General features: G+C 38.6%; 1 protein-coding gene across 2 annotated transcripts in view; it reads left to right on the top strand.

The window, feature by feature from the left end:
* SHOC2 (SHOC2 leucine rich repeat scaffold protein) overlaps positions 1-21,313 on the top strand; it is a 70,609-nt gene that overhangs the window by 23,978 nt on the left and 25,318 nt on the right. For both annotated transcript variants that reach the window (XM_082308347.1, XM_082308346.1), the window contains exons 2-3: positions 3,703-4,640; positions 19,008-19,145. In XM_082308347.1, coding sequence (XP_082164473.1) covers positions 3,938-4,640; positions 19,008-19,145 — 841 coding nt within the window. In that variant the 5' untranslated portion in view covers positions 3,703-3,937. The remainder of the gene's footprint in view (positions 1-3,702; positions 4,641-19,007; positions 19,146-21,313) is intronic.

Raw genomic sequence — 21,313 nt, 5'->3', positions numbered from 1 at the left:
TGCCAAAAGTTTACATACGTGCTTAACTTGATGTATGTGAGTAACCCCATCAGCTCGAATGATCTCCAATAGAAATGAAAGTTCTGTAGATATGCTTATGGGAAGTTGAGCATTTCGTTCGTATACATGTTGGTAGGATTAAGGAGTTACGAGTGTAGTTGCCCTGTTAAATTTTGAGACACAACTCTGTCATTAATGTAGGAAATGGCAAGATTCTAGTCCTGCTAATTGAAAGCATACAGCATGAAAATACATTAAAAATAATTTGAGGTTGCAATGGCAGTATTAAAAGTTACAAAATACTAGAAACAGGATGAGTTTCATGTAGTTATTTAGGTCCTGTGCTGCCGCTGCATTATGATACAAGAACGTCATACTATACGTACAGGACAGCCTAGAACAGTCATTTCACAGGTTTGGCCAATTTAGCATGTAAGTCAGCATTATTTTGCTAGGAAGACTTCTTGCTTGGACGTCTTTCACTTGTGGAAGTTGGTGATGTGTGGTGACGGAGAGGATTATAGGAAGAGAAAGGGTTGTCTCATGAATAACAGTTCTGCCCTGGCTCTTGTACTTACTGGGACTTTTCCCCCCTGGAATAAAACAAAGAAGGGAAGAAAGGTTGCAGGGATGTCAAGACTAATGGGAATCACCAGGACACAAATATTGCCTTGCAGCAGAGGAGTTCACTGCTTCACGGAGTAACTGGGTGAACCTGGCTGGTGCCGGGTGGTGGGACCTGGCTCTCTGCAGGGTGGTGGGACCTTCTGCTGCTGGGGATCCCAGCCCTGATGAGCGGGCAGGGAACAGGGGAGATGCCAGTGACTCCGGAGGGGTGAGGCTGTTCCAGCGAGGCATTTTCTTTGGTGCAATTCCCCCTGCATTGGCTTTTATTGTGTTTCATCTGGAAAAGGTCTCATCATAAGCTTTTTCTTCTGATAAGTGCTAGTTGTAGTCATTCTAGGTATTAGAGAATTACTTTATTTGGAAAGAAAGAGGCTAAACCTTCTCAAACTGTTTTAAATACATTTTTTGCAGTCTCAGGCAGTAATTAAAATCCTCAGTAAAGAGATAAAAATGACATAGGTGCAGTACCTTTAACTGTTAGCCTTTTGTCACTCAGAACAGGGAGTATATTTTGAAGGCCTGCTGCACTGCGAGCTTGGCTCCGGTTTCTGCATGTTAGAAAACCACGGCTGCCTGTGGCGTCCCTGCAAGTTGACTGCCTCCTAACATCTTTAACTGTGAGGCGATGCTGAAGTCTCTGCTCGTGACCCTTTGTATTGCTCTGAATTTTCTTTATATGTTTCAGATGATGTTTTTAATGACTTTTCAATTTTTATCCTTTTGTATTGGCAAAAGATTTTTGTTCCTTACCAGAAAATGAAATGTTAAACTGGCATATTGAAACAGGGAACCCTCCCCCCTTTTTAGGTACAATTAAAGTAATTGCTAATGAAGATGGTGAAATGCATGCAGATTATTTGGAGCATTTGCACAACTGAGCTGCTTTCAGCAGTACTAATCTCCAGCCGTCTTTCCTTTCTGAGGCTGTTTCAAAACCTCCTTCAGCTGCAGTGCACATAAGAAACGAAACAAATCTCATGGCGGGTCCTCAATTTGATTAAACAGAAAGCTCATGAGAGCAGCAGCCCTTTGAGTATTTTGCCCTTCAGGGGCTTGATGTGGAGCAGTAGCTGTCTGGCACTGCTACATGGCTGACTTTTCTGTGTATTATCAGAATTGAGAAACTGTGTTGGTTCTCGATTCTTTGTGTTACCTTTCATACTGAAAACAAGTTGTCGGGCGTTTCAGGCTCCCACCCTTTAGTCAGCTGCGTTTTTGCATTTGGAGTCATTACATTTCCTATTGCTGGAGTTTTACAAGCACGTACATTATACAGTGCTGAGAACAAGTTTTACAATACAATGTAGCGAGGCTGGTAATCTTGAGGATAGGTCAGGTTAATGGATGGTGTAAAAGCTGGGTGGAAATCTTAAGGATGCAGTAAGGAACCAGCTTGTACTGCTTTAGCAAACTCTGTGTTGGAGCAAATTTCCAAGTTAAAAGCTGTTGTTGCTTGCTGCTGCTAGCAAACGGCCATGGTCCTTTACAACAGAGTTGTCCAGAACACTGTAACTGGAGGCAGTAGGGTTTTTTGATGTTATGGGGTTTGTAGCACGCGCTTTGCGATGTTGCAGCAGTAATGAATCAGGATGAAGGACTGGAAGCCACCTCCTGGGGGAGGTTCTCTTTTGAGCTTTGTTACTAAACAGGTTGATTGGCAGCTGAGGTAAAGTGGCTTGCCCTTCTTACTGTCCTTAAATAGATTTTCTTTACCTTTTTTTTTTTTTTTTCCATGTGAACGAATATATTGAGCGAAGTGTGCTCCTTTGTGTTCTCCGAGCACATGTTTATACTTGAAGGCAAGCATACATTGCATAACTGTGCAATTAAAAATAGTTACTTGAGCTTTGCTAAAAATGTTTGTATTTCTAGTACTTGCTGATGGCTTAAGTATGCAAAATATTATTTAATTGATTTTGATTACGAGCTTTATGAACTTGGGCAGAAGATGGAATGCCGGGACAGCGACACAGCTCCTGTGGAGGTTTTAAGGGTATTTTAACATGGCTCAGGTGGCTGGGGAAACAAGATACTCTTCTGAGATACAAACAAACTTTCTTTATCAGTGAATGCTGCATAACAAAGGAAAGTGGATTCTAGGCTAGAAGGTGGACTAACATGGAGACATGAAATTATTGTTGCCGTTCATTGACCATTTATTTATTTTCTTCCACAAAGATACATTCAAAAGCCTCTCCAGAGCATTCAGAATTGTGAAGTTCTCGGGCATGTTGTGTTTTGAATTGAAACATGAAGCAAAGATACATTTATGATGCATGATGATTTTGTAAAAATGTAAATGGGGCTCGATAGGTTTCAGACAACTCTTCACTTATTAGGCTGCATTATAGTCATTGAGGGGGGAAAATTGAAGATACTGTCTAAAGATATGTTATATCGTACTCTCATGAGAAATTCCTTCATAATTTTGCTTGTCTTGAAGCATAATATGTTATTTCTTCTGATCTTTCAGTTGACTTTTTGATGGGTTTATTTTAAAAATCCTCATATTTGCATCTTCAAAGCACGTGAAGCTGGTGACAAAGTTCTGCTCCATGTTAAAAGCAGAGACGTACGGTTCAGAGCTTGTCAGAAGGGAGATCTTGAGGCGAAGTGTTCATGTTATAGTAGTGTATTAGATTTCACTGTACATCGAATTGAGACTCTTGTGCTGAAAGAATAAGCCTGTACAGATTTGTTTGAAGAGGCAGGCACTTAAAATTATAGCAAATCTTTGTTGACTGATTGAGCGTGAAGGGGAGGGAGAATACTCATGTTGGTGACCAGGGTGTTACGATAAGAACTAGCTAAGACATAAGACAGTGACTCAAATATAGTACTGAAGGCAGTATTGTGTTTAAGAATTGTAATTTTTCTTTCCTCATGTATACTAATTAGTATAGCTCTTCTACACAGTGGGTCTTCTGAGCAATGCGTGTAGTATTTTTGGTTTAGCACTGGGTTTTTAATTGACATTTGAAGAGAAAGGCAAATCATTAACCTGAGTTAGTGAGCACAGGCTTGATGTAGAAACATTCAACACTAACTTTGGCTTCTCTTCTCTCTGTGTTACAGAAATACTAATACGGAGCATTTGACCTTCCAGTCTCCACAGCTGAATCTCCTGATACCAGGATTAGGAAAGAGTGCCTTCAGAACCAATATGTAGCAAATGGGTATCACACCTCTGAAGCTCCTCCCTTGGTTCAATGCTTGCGTGTTTTAAGGATCCTTGTTGCCTCAGCAGTGAATTGTTCTTGTGAACTTCAGAAACAGATTTCATGTGGTGCTTGCTAAACGTTGAGTCACCATGAGTAGTAATCTAGGAAAAGAAAAGGACTGTAAAGAGAAGGATCCAAAAGTCCCATCGTCAAAAGAAAGGGAAAAGGAGGCCAAAGCCTCTGGAGGATTTGGGAAAGAGAGCAAAGAAAAGGAGCCTAAGACCAAAGGGAAAGATGCCAAAGATGGAAAGAAGGACTCCAGTAGCACGCAGCCTGGGGTAGCTTTTTCAGTGGACAATACGATAAAAAGACCTAATCCAGCCACAGGTACCCGCAAAAAATCCAGCAATGCTGAAGTGATCAAAGAGCTAAATAAATGCCGGGAAGAGAATTCAATGCGCTTGGACTTGTCCAAGAGGTCTATACACATGCTTCCATCAGCTATCAAAGAGCTAACGCAGTTAACAGAACTTTATTTATACAGTAACAAACTGCAGTCCCTACCGGCAGAGGTGGGCTGTCTTGTGAACCTGATGACACTGGCCCTGAGTGAAAACTCACTTACCAGTTTGCCTGACTCTCTTGATAACTTGAAGAAACTGCGCATGCTTGACCTGCGGCATAACAAACTTAGAGAAATCCCTTCGGTGGTGTACAGGCTAAGCTCTCTCGCCACTCTTTACCTACGCTTTAATCGTATAACTACTGTGGAAAAGGATATCAAAAACTTGTCAAAACTCACCATGCTTAGCATACGAGAGAACAAAATCAAGCAACTACCTGCTGAAATTGGTAAGCGATTACACTGATTGAAAGTTTAATTCTATGCTTTTGTTCATTTTGCAGTTCAGTTAAGTATACATAAACTGCCACTTCTCCAGGTGCTCTTCTCCATTGAGACTTCATAAAATTATGCTCATTATCATACTGTTGCAATGTTATCTTATATTGAGAGTAATCAATACCTTGGATATATATTTTTTAAAAACAACAAAAGCCCTTTTTCTTCATCTTATCATCTTAAAATTAGATGTATCTTGTTTTCGTCTTTGCCTTGTGCTTTCACATATTGTGTCTTCAGAGCCCAGATGGTTTAAAAAAAAAAAAAGATAGAGGGGCATATTTCATGTTAAGATTTCTTTATAAATCATTTATGAACTGTTGCAAGTGATAAACACATTATGGGCATGTTACGGAGGGGTGTGACCATGGTAATACAAGGTGGAATACGTAGCTACGTGCTATTACCATGAGTAAGCTGTTGGATGCCGTAACAGTTAATAATGTAGGTTAATGATTCGTGAAAGCCTCTATCTTTTATAAATCATTAATATATTAATACATGGACTCTTAATATAAGGTGATGAAATGTTATATGCGTGGCTGGTGATTCTTAGGACTTTTTAATGAATAATATTTGGTTTTCCACATATTGTTACAAAAGTTTGAAAGATGGTGAAATAGTATGAAAGTGGCTTATTAATTTAAATAGTTTATTACAAAATATGTGCTGGAATGGCTGTGTATCAAGAACTCCTAAATTGTTCCTAATAGGTTCTGATTTATGGAAAGCATCTCCTTATCACACTGTTCTCAAGCAATATTTGAGCAATGTATGTGCCTCGTAAAAGGGAGGTTCTAACATCAGTGTTTTTTTTCTATGTATCACCAGTTTTTAAAATGCAAGCATAGCTTTGTCCCTTTAGGGGGAGGGGGAACATAAACTTCATGCAGTTAAGAAACTGCTTTGACTTTCTTCAAGTGTGGAAAAAAAACTTGTAAAAGCCCTTGTAATACTGTGAGTAATAATTCCTGTGCCCTGTTTTTAAAAGCTGATGTGGAACTTTTTCCTGTTAACCGAGCCAGTGTGTGAGTATGTTAAGTGTTACTGAAGGTGGCCCCTGCACTCACTAATCTTGCAAGGCTTGGGAAATGCTCTTGTTTGGATCCCTAATAGATCTCTTTCAAGCCAGCAGCGTTTGCCTCTTTCTCCTATACCTTGATATGAAAGATACATAAGACAGCATGTTCTTGATGGCGGGAACTCCTGGCCACGTCTGGAACTGCTACTCGTGTTACCTGCAATGCCTGGTACAGACCGCTTCTGTACATGATGACAGGAGTGAAGAAATGGAGCGAGGCTGTCGGTTGTCGGTCTGTCTTTGGGTCCCTGTAGCAGCTATTGGAATGGATGCTACTATAGCCACAGAAACACTTTTTTGCTAGGCAAAAATTAAATGGTTAATGCGGTATGTTTTCTGATCAACATGATTTTTGAGTTGGCACGAGCATCTTGGCAATCCTGGGAATTTCCCCTGGGAGAACTAAGGAATTATAATTTTGACCTATTTTGACACTTCAGTTTAAGTCCAACAGTCTCTTTGAATCTCTTACTTATCAAAGAATCATACTGGAAACCATGGGGCTGATGTTTGCAAAAAAACCCCCAACATACCATGTGTTTCTACGTACGTTGAAGAAATTCTGGCCGATTTAGCTGGTTGAGCTACGTTACACAATTGTCAGTACTTTACCTGGGTCTATTTGTGGCTCAGTTATTAAATGTAATCTACCAAAGAGTCAGCTTCTGAGCTTCAACTGGGGATAGTACTGCATAAATTTAAATTTATACTAGTGTGTGAAGAAAAAACTTTTGTGAGATGTTGCATTCCAGTGTTTGCTGTTGCCCTTTAGAAACTTTTTGTAGGTGTGTTTGATACTGCAGACATTATTGTTGCTGCTGGAACCTCTTTGTTTCTTAACTATTTTATTTGTTGAATTCCTATGGTTAAGTTTACCTTAAAGTATATAATTTCTGTATGTGTTTGTTCACAATAGTCTTGAAAGAGATCATGTGTTACAGTTTCACGGAGAAATTTAGTAGGCATATGTATCATGAAGGAATATATGTGAATTGCTTTTGCTTTTTTCTTTGGTATTTTTTTTATTCTTGTCTTGATATGCATACAGGCAGTGTTCTCAGTTCTTTATCAAACCCTAGCTTGAGAACATTAACTACTTTACTGATGTCTTTGTATCCAGCAGTTAGTCATGCCTTTATTTGTATTGTGATAATGCCCATGTTCCTTGTTACGGGTGAGCACCCCATTGTGGAAGGCATTTTAGAAGCACAAATGCAAGACGACTGTCACCCTTATGAAGAATTTTGAAGGGAAATCACTATGTTCAACAGCATCCTTTTTTATTCAAAGTAAATTTCCGTGACTAGGTTGCCAGCACCTTAATCACTTGAAAAATAAATTAATTAAAGGATTTTGAAGTTTAAGTAACACAAATAATTTTAACTGCCAAGACATACAGAACAGGCATTTGAAAACCTTTTTCCTCAAATAGTAAAACCAGACAAGATAGTTTCACTTTTGTAGTTCGTTTCTGCTTGCGCACTTTCATGAATCTTTGTTCTAGTACGAAGATGAAATGTTTGAGTTGGAAACACAGCTGAAAAATGAAACTGCTGAGAAATGTATTTCTTACTTTCCAATGGAATTTCTCTGTTTCTTTAAACACTTGTTATTTCTCTACATTTTACACGTGCACTTTAAAAAACCTTGCCTTTTAAGTCCCAATGATGTTAATCCTTTGTACATTTATAATGCAGTTCCTAAATACTATATACAAGCAAACACTTATATTATCAGCTTGTAAATAACAGAAACTTTTGTTGCTGCAAAGCGGGAAGTAAAATGAGGCCATTATCTTTTATAAAGCAATATCATGTGGAGCATTTCAAATTCTTTTTCAAAATACCCCATTGTTCTAAGGCCTAAGGCTCACATATCTGATGGTAAGCTAGTGTGCTTGTTCATATTTTTAAAAATTCAAAGCTCATGTATCCCGCTGACTTGTCCAGCAAGGAAGAGTCTTGCAGCAGTTAGCTCTGATGTGTTCATGTTGCTGATCTGGTATACAACTATGCGAAGAATCCTGGGTTTTCTTTACTTTGTTTTTTGGAGGTAGGTGTGCTACAAAAGGTTGCCCTGGACAAAAAAAAAAAAATTAAAACCCTAGACTTCAGCTTGAAAGATGGGATGTTGCTACTATTCCCTCAAAGAGCCAGCCTTGAGTGTAATGGAATTAAAGTCTTACCCTGATGCTAGAGAGCTGTGATGGCTTTCACTACCACTGAACACAAAATATCAGTTCTGTATAATTATAAAAGGCTTTCCAACTTTAGGACCTTGCTGCTTTAAAGTAAAGGTTCACCGAATTTGTAAGCAATCATCCCATTTAATTACTTTTCTAGGAATCTTTAGTCTCCAGCCTTATACAATAAAGTTTATTTTCCTTCTACTCTCAGTGACAGAAATTGAAAGTAGGTCCTGGAATCGTAAGTGCTTTAATGTTTGAGACCTTTTTTCCAACACCCAGTCTGCCTATGACTAGTTGATTTTTGTGCCAGCAATGTTTCACTGTTCTTAGCTGCAGCAGTTCCCCTCTGTTCCTTACGTTTGCTCTCCCACTGTCTGTGCTGACAACAGTCATATCTTCTCCCAGCAGTCACTCACAATTTTTAGTCTTGCATAAAACCTCCATTCCTTCTGTCACCCCGCTATCCGTTTTCTGTGTTGTCTTATGTTTTGAATGCTGAGCATGCTTGATTAGTTTGAATATACCGTTCCAGATGAGTTTCCCTCTTTGTGCTGGAGATAACTCTGTGCATCTGGATCATATTGCGCTTGTGTTAGACTTGGCATACAAATGCTCTTGTGACCACCTAAGACACCTGCACTCTTTGCCTCCTCTGTTCTCCCTTTCCGCCAGAGGTCAACCTTGCTATCCTAGTAGAAATGTACTCTTTTTTTACACTACTAAATTTCATACAGTTTATATTATTTTTAGTTACCTGTTTCTTCCTGTGCCTCTAGCATGCTACTATATCAGACATCTTCATGGATTCTAGGTTGACTAGACTGAATAAACCAGATCTTTCAATTTTTTTGTAGAAAACTTTCTGCCAAGCTAATTTAATATTTTACTGATACTTTTGCAAATAACTTTTCATTTGTCTATGTTTTCATGCCTTGTACTTTCATGCCTTTTGTTAATGTTTCCTGCAAATTCTGTTGGTCTGTGTAGTGTTTAGATGACTGTGACGTTGTCAGAATCTCCCCTTGTTATTTCCCCTATCTTAAATTCTGAATTGATAGTCTCCAATCCCATGGTAGTGTTCCTTGTTTCGGTGATGACATGTAGAAACTATACTACTGGTCGCGTGATTTCAAAATACGTTTCTAGAAACGCTTATCTAGAACATCTACTGCTCGCTGGGCAAGCATACAGTATTAATACTTGTTAGAAATAGATTCCTTTTAGGGAAACCCGAAACTAACTCTAAAACATTTCTTGAAAGCCTGAGCGAAGGTAAAACATTTAACGTAATGTTTGTAAAACACATTGTTGATCAGATTTGAAGTGGTCCTGGAAACGGCTTTAAGACAACTGACCGGTCACGGTGTGTATTGTCTTGAGGAAAACCTAGAAGAGGTGAACCTACCAGCACTGAGCTGCTGGGAAGTAATCTAAAGTTTGGTTCTGTTTTGGGCTTTAAACTGTCTTTAGTAGTTAAACAACACAAACTTAAATGAGGTGATTACACTGGGGGAAAAGTTGCTTTGCATTTAAAACAAACGTTTTAGTGAGAAAGAGGAAGTGTTATTATCTATAGTTAGTAAACAGATGTGTGTGTTTCTGGTCTTTATTTTCCCCCAGAATGCAGTACCTCTCATTCCTTTGCATCCAGTTGCTTTATTATGATGATGACAGTAAGGTTTCCTAGCTTTTCAATATTCAGAAGGCTTCTTAATTTTAAATAGTAGTTTACTCAACTGATGTCACTCAGTAAACCAAATAATGAAGAAAATATTACCTGTACTTTGGAAGAAGATCGTCTTTTAGTAACTTGGCAAATTCAGGCTCTAGGTACCTAGCAAATCATTGCTGCTAGTCATTTATTGGACTTCTCTTAACACTGTTCCAGCAACATACATATTACTTCTACATTTTTAATGTGATTGAAATGGTTTTGATAGACTGCATAGTAAGCTGAGGTCTTGGTATACGTTGTTGTATTTTCAAATATAAATAGATTTGTGTGAATAAGATCTAAAAATACTGAAAAAATCCATTTAACTGAAAACATATTCCAAGGTTTGGGTTTTTTTAAATCTTTTTTTTTTTTTTTTTTTTTTTTTTTTTATGATTAGCCAAAAGCTCTGTTCAAGAGTAGCTGAGTTTCATGAAATGGCTGTGCTGATGTGTCACAGCTTCGTGATGCTGAAAGGGGCAGTATCCGCTCCCCTCCTCACAGCCTCCCAGCTGCTCGCTTCTTCTGCCTCTTTCATCTGCGCTGCTCCTTGGTGAGCTCATTTATCTCACTAAACTAACAGGAAAATATTGATGGTTTTGCTACTTTTGTTGTGTGTTACTTTAGTTAGTTGAAATGGGTGAATTGTCAGATAAGACTGGAACGGGTGTAAGAAGAGGAGTGGGAAAGCACGAACTGGAGCAGGGAGGGCAGGACCGCCACTTCTGCCCGCGCTGAGCTGTTAGATCAGCTTGGCTCGCTGCAGCTCACTTGCAAAACCTCACTGGTAGGATGGGTCGTGTTGTATAAAGGCACGTGAAGTGCACTGCAAGTTCTTTGAAGAACGATGGATTACTGTCCGGAGAGCCATTGAAAATGCATCAGATTATATTTTCAGAATCTCTTTTTCTTCCTTTTCCCTCTGCTTTCCATGCCTTGTTCCACAAAACCCTGTGTATCTTACTGGAGTCCTGGTAGCATCAGCTCAGCCCCACCTTCCTGAAGCACCTTCCTTGTTTTTATGTATAGTGGTTTGTAAAACACATTGTTGATCAGATTTTAAGTGGTCCTGGAAACTGCTTTAAGACAACTGACCGGTTACGGTGTGTATTGTCTTGAGGAAAACCTAAAAGAGGTGAACCTACCAGCATTGAGCTGCTGGGAAGTAATCTAAAGTTTGGTTCTGTTTTGGGCTTATTGGAGTCCTGGTAGCATCAGCTCAGCCCCACCTTCCTGAAGCAATTTTTTGTTGCGTTTTTATATATAGTGGTGAGAATTCATTGATGCAAGTTTCTTGATGGCAAAGCTACTCGATGTTGCTCTTTGTGAACCTAGTCTTTCTTATAAATCACATCCTACCTAAGAGTGGTGATAAATTTTCAGAGTGCATCTTGCCCAGTATCCTGCTTCTGGCTGTAGCCCTAAGCAAATGTCTGCATAAAACCAGGGTAGGTGTATATATGAGACTTAACCTGACTCCTTTCCCAGATCCAGCTATTTTCATATCAGGGTTTTCCTGAGTCTGGTGCAGCTTGTCTCTTTAGTAATTCTCAGTAGACTCCTCTTCCGAGGGCTTGACCATTTTTTTTCCTTTAAACTCCTATAAATGCTTTGCATCCTTAGCAAGGTCCACAAGTTTGCTTTCAATGTTCCTCTTGACTGAAAGGTCACTGTTATGCAGATGTTGACTATACATACATACCGAGTGCAAAAGCAGAACTTACCTGTGCACTTGGCTGTTGAATCTCTGGTGGCATCCATGAAAAAACCTTAACAGAAAGGTTTTGATGTAGAAGCTTTGCCAAAACACAAAACAAAATCTGGAGGGATAATTGTGGAAATGAGTTCATAAGGTGGACACCAGCTTCATCGCCATATCTGGTAAATTGTCCGTTCCACTGAGATCAAAAAGTTGAAGATTAGAATGGAAGAATGCGAACGCTTTGGCGAGTCAGACAGCATGAGAAGGATGAAAACCAGAGGAACTGTCTTGGGATGAGGCCAAGCAAATGCTTCAATTTGCAGGCTGTTACTTAAGCAAGCCTTTTGCATTTCTTGTATCGAGAGTTTTATTGCATTCCTCCATGTTGTGTTGAAGGAATTGTTTTGCACAATCAAGTTGATAATATTTTCTTTGCAAAGACAAGGTTGCATCTTACACCAGTTTGGGATATTTTTGTCTTCTTAGCACTCAGCTCAAATAGAAATAATATTGTCAACATGGTTGAAATTACATTTGCATAGTTTCTGCAAGTTTCTTAAGACTCCAAATATTGTGTTTTCTGTCTGTGAATGCAACTCTTATTCTATGGAGAATCTGGTCAGGGCTGTTCTGCAAGGGAAATATTTTTAGATTGTAATTCAGGGAATCTGCCTACACCAGACTTGGAATGTCTCTGAGACTCTCTTCTGTTCTTCCCTTCCCCCATCTACCCAATATTTAGATCATTTGTGGTTTCTTCACTACTTTGAAACTCTCTTTCATAACACTTGCACCTGTTTGGTTTTCGGTAGCATAGACAGCAAACCAGATGTGTGCAGCTGCATTAGTTCATGTCTACTCACTCCATGCTGAATATAGTGCCCCTTATTAAATGACTTGTTAGTTGCAAAGCTTTTAGTGATGCTCTGAATTTCATTTCCCCTTTTTTAGCAGACCTGACAATACAGAGAAATATTTCTTTACATTATTTGTATCTAAGAACCCCTTCTGTTTCAGCAGTTTGAAGGAAACCAAGTTGTGTTCCTGGGCTTAGTTGGCATGCTAATGTCTGCAAACACAGTGGTTGAGAATGTTTTTATATTTTTGTATTCTAATGTGATAAAAGCATGAAGTTGTGAACAGAAGTGGAATAAATATAGGCATTGATACATGTGTGCTGCTCCCTAGAAGTCAGAGAAAATGACTGCTTATTTGATCCAGTACTGGTTGCGTTTTTGAGCTGCAGGACGGGTGAAGAACTTGATTTTGGCCGGCTTCAGCTTTGGTGTATGGATTCTGATTCCTGTGAAAGCTCTTGTGGGGACGCAGTTTCGTCTTGTCAGCTAGTCAAATTCCTCTTGATTACATTTTCTTTAGACTGGCTTTAGGATAATGATTAAGTAGTCCTGCCTTTTTGATCTACTTGCAGAGCTTATTGGGATGATGCCGCAAGTGTAATTCCAGTAAATACTGACAGCTTGTTAGAAGTCCAGCTTTTTTTTTTTTTTTTAAATATCAATGCTGCAATTATTTTAACTGTTTCAGTACTTTCGTAAGTGCTGAACAAAGGGAAATAGTCACTTCTCTCAGGCTGCCCTTGCTAATGCAGCCTGGTAGGTGGTTAGCCTTTATTATTGGAGAGCAAGCACACTTTTTCCACATTCAAAATGGACAGGATCAAAGATGTGACCCCAGGTTCAGCTTCACCAGGCCGCCCTGGTCCTTCCCTGCAGAGCCGTTTCCTCGCCGGCTGGTGCGAGGCTGTACTGCTCTACAGGGTTAGTCCGTGCTAGGTGCAAGACTTCGCCTTTGTCTTGGCACTTCATGAGGTTCCTGTTGGTTTATTCTGCTGCCCAGCTCAAATCCTGCCTTGAGCCCTTGCTAAGACTGTTTCTTCTACATGTTTCACAGGTTTAAAATGTTGTTTGAACATGTTTTTAATTTTGTTTATATTTGTTACTTTCAGTTATAAACAATAAATAAAAAGTGTTTTGCTGTTGCGTCTTGTTGAAGCTTGTTTTAGACCAGATTTTGAGTCTTTCTTTTCAGTTGAGCTTAGCTTCTCTGTTTTTGAGTGGTTCCCATAATTAGATCCTGTTGCTCATTCTGCAAACTCTAAATATTTTATTGTTCTTATTTCTTACTTACATAAATATGTTAACTTTGGTACATAAGTCACTTGTGACCATATTAAAATTGCATTCTTTCTACTCAGTAACTCTTCTGTGTAAGTTATAGTTGTGCAGTAATAATTCAAAATAGCTCTGACTGCTTAACTGTTCTTTTGGGCAGTTGGTAATGCACAGCAAAAAGTTCAGGCTGGCTGTTACAGGGATGTACTCAAATCTCAGAGAGAAAAGATTCTGCAACTGTAGAATTATTTTAAATTTTTTTTTTTTTTTTTAGATCAGGACATTAATCTGAAAGAGTTTTATACATAGACTATAAATTATTTTTGCCTTTTTTCTTTTTTCTTTTTCTTTTTTTTTTTTTTTGCCAGCAAAGAAACTAGTGAGAGATGAATAATTATGAAAGTTATGGGAACTATTTTTAACTTGTTCCCAGCATTGCTGATTTTGGATAATTATTCTTTACAAACTACCTTACAACCAGTGTTCTGACACACCAGCCTGAAGTCCCACTACTATTTGCATTCTCCTCTTCCTTGTACTTTCCATAAGAGTCTTGATCCTCTTGCTGTGTCATCTGGCCCAGGATTTATCATGTTGTGAAGGATTTCATAATTTTCAATCTGCTTAAGCATGGGCAGGCACGGAGTTAATCCAGTGGAAGACAGGCTGTATTACAAATTGTGTTTGCTGTCCAAGAGTGTTGCCCACTGAATGAATTAGTGGTAGGAGACACTGAAGCCTCTTTGCTATTGACCTATACTCTCTCCCTATATGACTGTTAATTTGTGTGTACTTTTATTTTTTTAAATGAAGACATACTTTGTTTTTTAAATAGCCAAGAAGAATTTTCAGAGTTACGTAAGTCAGGGCATGTAACTTGGTCCTCTTGCCATAACAGGCTTTCAAGGTTGGCCATGTAATGGGACTATAATTCTGCCTCGTTATGCAGAAAATATTAGTCGTTTCATAATGCTGGGGTTTTTCAGCAGGTATATTTAGCTTTGTCATACTGTAACATTTAGTCTCCATGCATATGAGAACAACAGTGAGGTGATTGCTCACCCCACCTTTTTTAAGGATTGTTGAGATGTATACTTAGCTGTATTTTTAACAATGTTTTTTAACTGTAAGGTGGTTGGGAGTCTTCACAAACTACTTTATCTGAAAAATGCATGTGAATCGTCTGAAATTTGTATCTTGTAGAACCTTTTAAAGTACAAATATTTAAATATACATAATAGGGTGTAACTAACAGTTTTCTGAAGATTATTTATAGAGAAACTGCTTTATGTATTTCATATGGACATTACTTCTGCTTCAAAATCTTTTATTGTCAGGCCAGCTAGTACATAAAATTTCTGTCTGCTTTCTTGGCAGATTTTGAGCTTCAATTGCTTTTTTTTCCCATGCAATTACAGTGCAATATAGTATTTAAAGAAAAAAAAAAGGGAAAAAAAGAAAAAAGAAAAACCCAACCACAAACCCCAGCACTTTCCAAGTTTATTTTTTGATTGTCCTGAGGATGCTTGTCCCTTCAATGGAGCTGCACGTAGTCCATAGAGAATCCTTTATTCGCTACCATGAGCTTAAGATTTGTCTATTTTGGCCATTACTTGTGGCGAAAAGAGTTAGTTCATTTTACCTGTGATTAGTCTTTCCCTAAAGTAGTGCTTGCTTTACTCCAGAGATTTTGGGTGTTTGAACAGTCCTTTGGTGAACTGATGCTGGAGTTGTCCACGTGGTGAATGGGAATGGGTTTTTCTTTAGTAAACTGCTTTCTGGGTAAGGCTGATTGCAGCAGCACGTTTCTAGCTGGCGTATTTCTGTTAAATTGAGATACGAACACATTTTAGCAAAGTTTATGTAGTACACCAGAAAAGAGCAAATATTGATTCTTTTAATATGAATAAGATCATGAGCTTCTCCCTCATTAGCCGTTTTTCTCTTTGTACCTGACAAAAATCTTTCTTTTAGGAAAACTTTCTTTTTGATTTTCACATATGTTGCCAGTTGTGTCTTGGTGAAACTTATTTTCACCTTTTTTTGAGAAGCGTTTCCTTCAGTACAGTTGCCACTGTTCAGACAATAAGAAGGACACTTCCAGTCACTGAAACAAGCTGGCTTTACATCGGCTCCTAGGAAGAGCATTACGCAGATGACCTTAAGTTTGGCCTCTTTGTTCTTGCAGATCATTATTTGTTGTATCGATTGTTTATACCATGTGTTTATCCTGGCATAATTTTTGAAAGAGCTGCTGTTGTGCAGCAGTGCCATGCACAGTGTGTCCATTCACGGGGTAAATCACTGCCGTCAGTCAGCCGGTGAAAGAGCCGCCCCTGTTCTTTAGCTACTGGCTTGGCGGCAGCGCGCTCTCCGTGCCCAGAGTGGTTCTGGTCCCACATACTGGGATGTTTTTAGTAGTGTCGGTCACATTAACTGCAGTGTTGCTGGTACTCAGACCTCCATGCGCGCAGAACAGAGAGCGTCTCGCCCAGGAAAATAGTTAAAGGGGAAGACAGGGCAGATGGTGCTGATCGGCCACAGGACGTGCCCAGCACTGGTTTGTAAAGGACTGGACCCTTTTATTTCCTTATTCTTCTATTTCCCCACACTTGTCCTTCCTAAACTGCATTGATTCCTCCCTTTCCCCTTCCCTAAAGATCCCATAGCAACTCTTACCATCCCAAGTTGCTCTTCCTTGCACCTCATAGTAGGTGTTCAAGCCCCATATGCAGTAACAGCCCTCAGTCTGCGAGGTGCTCTGGAGAGCCTTTCCACTCACTCACTGTGATGGGTCTCACGCTGGCCATGGGGCTGACGGCTCTCCTGGACAGCCAGTGTTTGGGTCCTGCCACACACTGCTGGTCCTCGGTGTGCTTTTGCATGTGAAGATGAGCCTCTACCACATCACCTAAATGTTTTTCACCTTGTTAAGCATATTGGATGTAAGAATTTTTTCCATACGTCATGGAGAACAACAGGAGAAATGTACCTCGAGTGCTTTTTGTCAACTTGCACACCCTCTGTATTGTGCCTCAGCAACCCAAGTTAAAGTATTGAAAGAATTTCAGTGCCAACAGCACTTCACCTCCCCTCTTCTTCTGTCCTTAGGGGGAAAAAAAGAACATTTTCGTGAGATGCTGTCAAACCACAAGTATTATGTCCAAGAGCAAGATTCCTTACTGAGCAGTGTGAACTAAAAGCTGAATATTATAATATCTCTTGAAATTGCTTTCGTTAAGTCTCTGTGCTTCATGATAGGGCTTTAACTTTCGGTTGATTTCTGCTCTAAAGTCTAAAATTTGTTGAGCAGTCCTCAATCTATTTTAACATTCAAAATTTTTATTAAACGTTTACCAATGTCGCTTTTTAAAATAATGCCTGCATCTTTAATATAACAATATTAAGTATGGCTATCCAAATTAAACCAAAGTGTTAGCTTGCCCTTAATTGTCTAAATAAACATAGGCATCTCTTTTTTTTCTTTTTTTTCTCTGCCCAGAATTAGCTGGTAAGATGTTTGTTTCAAACACGTAGCTTGCTGTTGTCAAAGTTTTCAGCAGGTGCAAAAATGAAGTGCAGCAAATGTTGCTGCAAAAACCCAAGTCTTTCTTCAACTTCAGCAGATGTAGAGTGGGAAGAGTCAAGTAAATGAGAAATCAGTGTGATGAAATGAAATTTATGCCATATTTCAAATTTGACATCATTGGTTTAGGTCTGAAGTGAAAACAAATGAAAACAGCAATCACAAAGTGAAAACTACTGCCCCAAAGTGTATGAAGGTTCTTGAGTTATCTTACTAAAGATTTGTGGGGTTCATTCTTTTTTTGTTTGTTTAAAGGGAGGGATTTTGAAGTCTTCCTCAAGCTTTTCTTCCTCCTCCTATTGCCTTCTACACTTTGCCCACTTGTTTTCATGAATAACAAAAAGACGCTCCTACCACAGAACATTAACTCTTGCTCAATTTTTTCTTAAATTTGCTTTCGTCTGCATATTAATGGCATTGAAACATGTGGTTTATGCAGTGCTGGATACAGCATGTTTGAGTGTTGACTCTGGTTGCCTGGAATACGCTTGAATGCTGACTTAAGAGAGGGGACACGTACACAGCGATGGAGGAGCTGCTTAAGCGCCACCTTCACATTTCCATCTGCCTAGTTTCTAGAAAAACATCCCAATTTGGGTTGTTAAATGCAGGAAATCAGTTACGTGTTAACAATCTAAGAAAAATGGAATAATGAAGCTGTTGGGGTTGGCTTTTTTTTTTCCCCTGGCCTTTCACAACTGTTTCGTGATATGTAGAAAGTATTGTGGCTACATGACACCTGCAACTCAAGACAGAGTTTGAATTCAAAAATATTTTACGACTTATTAAATCACCATTTGTGATTATCTGCTGATCTAATGGGTAGGCACTCTACACGTCAGAACTTGCCCAAACTAGTCTTACAGGCCTGTGGGAAAATCCTTAAAGGATTGTGTCAAAGATACAACACTGAAGCTTAAAAATAGACATTTGCTCCTCAAAAGGAATTTGCTATTCTTCCAGATTTGCTACTCACTGAGTCATGCTTTTATACACAAATACAGTGACCTCATCTTTACTGGATAGAGTTGAAGCTGTTCAAATCATTTGCATTAATTTCACCTCCATCAGATGCAAAAAATGTGAATGCATGCACCTGTATTCATGCACACACTTTTTTATTTTTAAACCCAACAAGCTATTGCTCAGAACACAGTATGTTTGTCATTAAAATAGGTGAAACTACTGTACACAGAGAGTTGTGCCTACCTGTACTTTTAAATTAATGTGTAAATGTCAGGAATGAAGCAGTGCAGTGTAAAGTAGCTCTAGTTAAGGCTTAACAGATAAGCCTTTTATTTCAGACTTTTATTTGCTATAGCTCTGCTTGCGTACATAAAATATAATACTCCATGTAAATGGGTTTACAGTGTAGTTATCATGTGTTGCCTTTTTTGTGATGACTAAAACTGATGAGAAATAGCACTCAGGACTTCGGGTGGATTATCTAGGTTGTCAGCCAAATAATTTTGATGTCTCTTAATTGTTGATTTTATGCCTGAAAGTAATTCATGGTATAAAAACAGATCTAAATTTCTCAAAATTCAATATGATTAACCTACTCCGTGATGTTTTAAACTTCTGGTCAGCCTGAAACAAGTGTGAGGTATAGGTTTCGTACTTACATTCCACAGCTTGAACTGTCAGAAGAAAATCAATCAATAAATAAGATTTCTTCAGAGAATCTATCATAGCTTTATCTGAGTTTTTCAAAATTGTTGATCAGTTTTTAGATCTGACTGATAAAATTATAATCCTGTAAGGCCTTATTTTATATCTATAACTTTATGGTAGCAATAGGTTTTTTTCAGATTATCCTAAAATCTGTCTGATTCTATGAATCTCTGTGTGGAAGTCATTGTCTAGAGCTGCACATTATAGAACTTGATGTTTTGGTTTTCTCGTGTGCTTTTAGGTGAGTTGTGTAACCTCATAACGCTGGATGTAGCGCACAATCAGCTTGAACACCTTCCTGAAGAGATTGGAAGCTGCACGCAGATCACCAACCTTGACTTGCAGCACAATGAGCTCTTGGACCTACCAGAAACCATAGGTATGTGAAGAGGCCGGAGAAGTGAAAATAAATCACTATTTCAAAATGTTCAGTAAGAGGAACAAATTTAAGAATGAGTATTTGGTTGGTGACTGTAGAATGACTGGTGTTCGGCTCAAGGCACCTTCACACTTGAGATTAAAAGCAAGGTGTGCGTGTTACCTTAAATGTAGTTTCTAGCTCTCTGAATCACATTATTGAATCTAGCTGTGCTGCGGAGTGCAGCATTATCTAAGAATGAGAGTTACAAGGAAAAAAATCCATCACTTCTAACTGATTTAAGGTGTTCTGTGGTTACGAGTAAATGTCTACAGCTTGTCTGTCCATTCTGTAATGAGACTGAGCATATAAAGGAATAAAAGGCTAAAAGACTCATAGTTGAAGTGTAATACTTCGGTAGATAGTTTTAACGAACATCTTTGACTAAAGAAAAATAGAACTAAAAAGAGAAGTGTTTTAAATGAGTTATGTATATTTTGTGCTCTTTGGTAGAACAACTAAAAAAACCTTCCCAGTCCACAAAGTTATGCTGTAATGCAATAAAATTCAGAGGGTTTGCAACTTAGATTTGGGATAATGGACTGAAATAAACACCGTCCTGGTTGGTTTCAGGATCTTATATAGGATGAAACAACACAATATGACTTTTCCTGTTTAATTAAATCACTTTTAAACAGATGGCAGAAAAAGATGCATGCTGTGATTTAACAAGACAAAAACCAAGGCCATCATGATTTTAAGCTCTTATTTGTCACCAGAATATACTCAGAAGAATGAATGTTATCACTTAAACAATATTTAATGTTGAATGTTTCATTAATGTACTTCAACGCATAGCAAAGTGAATGAGCAGAAGAGTGAGGAACCACTAAACAACACTCCAGCTTTTCTTCTAGCAGTAAATTGTTGAGTGTGGAATTACTGTGGCTTTTTGTTTAGAAAGTTTGACCTGAACAGAGTTTACATTGATGAAGTATCCACTGGAGCTAAACTTCCTTCCTGGATTGATGATATTTTTAAACTCTGGAGATCCCGTTCCATCTGGAATTTGCATCTAACTTACACAATTTATAAGCACAGCCTTTATTTTTGTAGCTATTTCGTAAATCTTATTGAAAGTTGTTTTACATAAAACTTACGCAGAGTGTACATGTCATATTTAGGAAGGGAGTTCTCTGGATAAACTGCTAGTTATGGGAAAAATTCTCTAAGCAAGTGTGAGATTTCCATTGTCAGGGCTTATAGACCACTATGTATTGATTCTTGTGCAGAATAGGAGTATGATTTACTGAGTTGTTTAGTGACTGGCGGTCACTGAGCTGCTCAGAGGACCACAAACATCTTACTTATAACACGCTGCAAGACTCTGCTTACAGGGAAAGGTGTTTGGGTAGGAGAGGCATGAAGTAACTTAGGCAGTTAAGTCATTTGTAATGGATAGGAAATTGCTGACTATGCAATCAAGATAGTTTGGACTCATCTATTTCTTCAGAAAGTTATTGTAAGCTTAGGTGGTTTCTATTGAGTCAGGTTCATAACCTGGTTGGACTGGATTTCTGCCTATTTTCTTTGTTTTGTTTTTCCATTGCATTGTCTTTATAGTGTTTTGAAGGTACTTACTTTTAAATGTATATAGCTGTCTCTTTACATGCTTATCTGAGCTGAATATCAATGCAATATAGCTCAACAAACCACCAAAGACAGATGAATAATGGTAAGAGCCAGCAGTGTGCCATTGTGTCTTTAACCTTACGCTGGTTCAGTTCTTGCTCCACTGGAAAATACCTGTTGTTTGTATTGACCAATGTCTAGTAGCTGAGCATTTCTGTTTGGGGTAAAAACTTAAAATCAGAAATCAGTATTTGTGCCACACATAGTTCACAAACAGCCAGAATTGAATACTGAAGGGAAAAATTTTAAACTCCAGCTTAAATGATAATGATCAACCTACATTTATGCATGTTACAGAAAAGGCAGCCGTAGCCTGTTTAGCAACATTGACTTTATTTCTTAGTCATCGCAGTTTTGGTTCAACATTAAAGCAAGTTGTGGCTTGATTTTTAGATTACAGCTTGCTTTGTGGTTAGGATTGTTCAACAAGAGACTTTGAGTACTGACAAAAACCCAGCGAGTAAATGGCGCGTGGCCGCCCGGCGTGCATCGCTCGG

This window comes from Platalea leucorodia (genome assembly GCF_965183815.1).
Source record: "Platalea leucorodia genome assembly, chromosome: 4".
Lineage (NCBI taxonomy): Eukaryota > Metazoa > Chordata > Aves > Pelecaniformes > Threskiornithidae > Platalea > Platalea leucorodia.
Note: the sequence above shows the minus strand (reverse complement) of the source record. Positions and strands in the feature narration are given on the sequence as shown.